Genomic DNA, 4,292 nt, shown 5'->3' with positions numbered 1-4,292 from the left:
TTAAGAAGCGCCTCCTTCTTAGTAGCTCGCTTATATATCGCTCTAATACGATAATATTAAACTCGTTATATATAAACTATGCCGTCTCGTCGTAGTAGGATATAGGGCGGTCGCGAAGGAAGTCTAGTACTCGTAGCTCTTACTATTCGAGTAATAGGCGCGGCTAGCCTCTTTTTATAAAAGTTAGATATAGCTTACCGAAGAACGCTATATTAAGCCGGATCTTGTCGATATAGCGGCGGCTTATATTTATTCGTTTAGCCGTCTAGTTATTCGATAGTCCTACGTTAAAGAAGTCGAATATCCTATTAAGATTATACGGTAGTAGTTAGTTAGCTAGCGGCGGCTTGTACGAGGGTGTTATAATAGGTAGTAAGGCCTATAATAACACCTAGGACTGGCCTATACTATTACAGAGTCGATAACACGTTAAACGAGCGATATAGTACAAGAATGGTAGACTATTCCCGGTTTTACTAACAAATTACAGTGTGAAGTCGGGAGCTCAGAATTGCGGCTATACCCGCGAGGGATGGCATGCTTTATTTGCGCGCACAATACAAAGCTTGTCTTGTGGCATGGCAGACTAAGCGTAAGGACCAGTATTCTGGAGATCAGACGGATGTAAAGGATGGTGACGAGATGTTACTACCAACGTCCCCAACTCTAGCAGGAGCAACGAGCGTGCTGCATCTGCTCGCTGACCGGGGGACGTCGTGCCCACACGGAGGGTACTCGCTCGTGAAGCTGGATAGCGAGGTGGAACCTGGAGTGGGAGTGCCTGTCGCAATCCGTGGAATGCATATTGTCGCTCCGCCGTAGCATGTGTCGAATGATCACACAATCTTCCTTCAATTGTAACGGCCACCAGTCTTATAATGCGCTGGATGCGTGGCGGTGTATTTCCTGTTGGATTGCGGCATATATCTTTCTCCTGCAATGCCTTCGATGCTTTCTCTCAATTGGATACTGGTATCCCATTGCTTAGGGCACACCTCGACTGCTCGTGCGATTACCTCCCCAATTGGGTTTGATCGAAGGCTGGGTCGAGCATAAGTAGATAGGAGAAGGTATAAGTGTCTCTCGTTTGTGTGCGCTTTTTGCCTCTCGGATTCAGCCTCAGGTTCTTCATGCCTGACGCATGAGACAAGGTTTTGGTGGCGGGGGCGGAGAGCTCGACTTCACGTTGCCTTGCTGCAGTTCGCCACCACCATCATCCACAATCCCAGGGTCCGAGCGGCGTCAAATTAAAAGTCCACTCCCCGATATAATATTAAGTATCGCACTTTGCAATCGGGCAGCAACGCTCTCTGCTTCCACACAGCACATCCCTCCGCGTATATTGAATCGTGCTTCTCCAGAACGCAGCCACCACGTCTCGACAACCAACATGCCGCGCCACTCCTCTTCGCGGGAAGATCAGACAGCTTCAATGCAGAACGAAGTCCAGCAAGCATCTGATGAGGACCTTCAGTCCGAGACTTCTGACTTTGCGGCAACGCTGGGATGCAAGCCGGAGCTCTTCCAGCAGGAGATTCGACACATCCCATCAGCAACGGCAATTGCGGTACCGGAGCGTATCGCGGAAGATCCAGGATGTACGTGCGATGGTCTTTTCGTGGAGTTCCTTGCCGTTAGGCGACGACCAAACTGCCCGCTCGGCAGGCCCGAGACATTTTTCACCACATCTACCACATTGGCCGACTTCATGGCGACAGCTTCGAGTTGTCAAGTATGCAACTTCATTAAGGGGCAGATCCCTGATGAACCTCATCCGGGGTTCCCATGGCGCGAGTATGAGAGAGAACTGATCTCATTTTCCTACTCTGGTGGCGACTACATTGAAGTGACCATCGACCTCAATGTCGGGAGCAGACCTATTCGAGAGTTTGCAGTTGTACCAGTCTTGGGTAGTCCCGTTCTCGTGTAATGTATTCCTAGCTGACCTTGTGCCATAGATTCCGACTTGGGTGACGCGGCTCAACATGATCTGATTCGGTTCGTCCAAAAGAGCCCTAAGAACGAGGCAGCAATTCAACTCTTGAAGCAATGGCTCCGCCGCTGCGAAGAGCACCCCGCTTGTAGCGTCGAAGAGTCGCAGCGACACCTACCATATAGGGTGCTTGATGTCGGCACCGATCTCGCCCCTACTGTCAAACTGCACACCTCTGATCATGACGCGAGTCCATACGTGGCGCTCAGCTATTGTTGGGGTGGCTACAAAGGGATTATGCTCACGAGGTCTTGCATCGAAGCTTTCCGTCAAGGCATTAATGAGAATAAACTCCCCCAGACGTACAAAGATGCCATCTGGCTCGCACGAAAGTTGAATGTTCGCTACTTGTGGATAGATGCGTTGTGCATTGTTCAAGACGATGGCGAGGAGTGGGCGGTGGAGTGCAGCAAGATGAAAGATGTCTACAGAAATGCTCTGCTTACCATCGCCGCTTCAAATGCTGTCTCTGCAACTTGTGGTTTCCTTGGAGACCGTGAAGATCATGAGACAGCTCGGCCGCGGTGCGGTTCTATCACTCACTGGGATAAGACTGTATCCTTCTATCTAGAACCTCCCGGTTCACGGGTCGAGATTGGCAACCTGCATCACGTGAGGTATGGAAAATTGAGAGCACAGCCTCTAGCATCAAGGGGTTGGGCTGTGCAAGAGCGCCTACTATCTCGCCGGGTGGTGCACTTCACCCTCACTGGGATGATTTGGCAATGCGTTGAGGCCACTCGCACGGAAGACGGGCTGAGGGGCAGACCACAGAAATGTGTCGCATCTATAGGTCGATCAGATGCCTGGAGGGCGTGGCTCAAGATCGTGCAGGACTACTCTGCCTGCCGCCTCAGCAAACCCTCGGACCGCTTACCTGCGATTGCTGGAGTCAGTAATGCGTTAAGCGCGACAACACGCGACGCAATCATCTTTGGACACTGGGAGAAGAACATGGTCCTGACCCTCCTCTGGGAACGGTCCCATGAAGCCCAACAAGCCCTGCTAGGTAATGGACGGAACCCATCGTATCTGGCCCCGTCATGGTCATGGGCTTCGATGGTCTCGCCTGTCTATTTCCGACCAGACCTACCTGAATTTTACGACTGGTCCAGAGCGAAGCTACTGGCAGACGTCCGCAAACTCCCGATTCAACAGGTCTCGCCATATCTCGAAAACCTTGGCGAGGAAGGAGCATTGTGGATTAACGGCCCGGTTCTCTCCGGACGCCTTGGTGGACTCGAAAGCGCTCATTTCTGGCACCTTGACATACAAGTCGAATTCGACCAATTCCCGCACCATACGCTCCACATATGGCTCAGCCTGGATGATCTACCTCCGGAGGCTGGATTCATCGAAGACTGTACGTTTGCACCTCTAGTACTTTCAGGTCTACTCTCTGGCAGCACAGAATGTGTAGGCCTCCTGCTAAAGCGAATCGACGAACGCACCACCCACTATCGACGGATCGGGATTTTTTACTCTCGCGATCCAATATTTCACGAGAACGAGCTGCTCTCCCCTAAGCGTGATGTCTGCTTAGTCTAGCCAGACCTCCGCAGTGACTTGGCTCTAGACTCGGACAAGGCAACGTGACTGGCACTACGAAATGCAAGGGACGTACAGTAATAGAGCACCGTCGTGCGTCAAGCTAAAGCTTTGTTGTCGGCTCAACTTTGAATTCTGCGGACTGGAGAATTTGGCGGGCATATGCTTGTGCAACTGGCTATCTTGACTCAACTTCCTCACATACGATGGTTACCTTGATCGCTTGTTGCCATCCCCCGCGGTTATGAGCTGAGGAGGTAAGTATGAAGAGTTTGTGACGTGGTAACCTGAGGGCGAAAGCGAGAGACGGATCTTGGGCAAGGTTATGCAGATGGAAACGCCAGGGCCTCGATTGAGATGCTGGTCTTTTGTTTCTGTTGTTGATCAGCGTACGCGGCCAGCGTCCTGGTTGCTTTGATCTACCCAGGGCGGTGTAATCTCTCAAGTCGGGGCACACCGCGTGGCATTCCTGCAGCCATCCCTGAACATTGTCGCTGAAGGGGCATGCCGATGTAGAGAGTAGAGGTTACGGCTTGATCGAATCGGAACCGAGCTTCTGTGCAAGCCTAGCATTGACGACTGTAGTAGTAGATTATATCACATGCTTTCCTGACGAACAAATCCAGAGCCTGTGGGCCTGGAGCATGACTTGTATTGCGTGATTGTCACAGCAATATACCGATTGCTGAGACCCTGATCCATATCCTTCCTGACTAGGCGACGTCGACGTATCAACCTTCAACTTCGCATC

The 4,292-nt window shown here is 51.4% G+C and overlaps 1 protein-coding gene across 1 annotated transcript; it reads left to right on the top strand.

Moving 5' to 3' along the window:
• Window positions 1–1,390: 1,390 nt before the first annotated feature.
• Window positions 1,391–3,541, top strand: M409DRAFT_29625 (uncharacterized protein; the record flags this gene model as incomplete). The annotated part of the gene is made up of 2 exons (XM_033809555.1): window positions 1,391–1,910; window positions 1,959–3,541. The coding sequence occupies 2 exons, from the start codon at window positions 1,391–1,393 to the stop codon at window positions 3,539–3,541; spliced, it is 2,103 nt and encodes a 700-aa protein (XP_033660907.1).
• Between the last annotated feature and the right edge of the window lie 751 nt (window positions 3,542–4,292).

The sequence above is a fragment of the Zasmidium cellare genome, assembly GCF_010093935.1.
Source record: "Zasmidium cellare ATCC 36951 unplaced genomic scaffold M409scaffold_53, whole genome shotgun sequence".
In the NCBI taxonomy this organism is placed as follows: domain Eukaryota; kingdom Fungi; phylum Ascomycota; class Dothideomycetes; order Mycosphaerellales; family Mycosphaerellaceae; genus Zasmidium; species Zasmidium cellare.
This window is presented reverse-complemented; position numbering and strand designations above follow the sequence as displayed.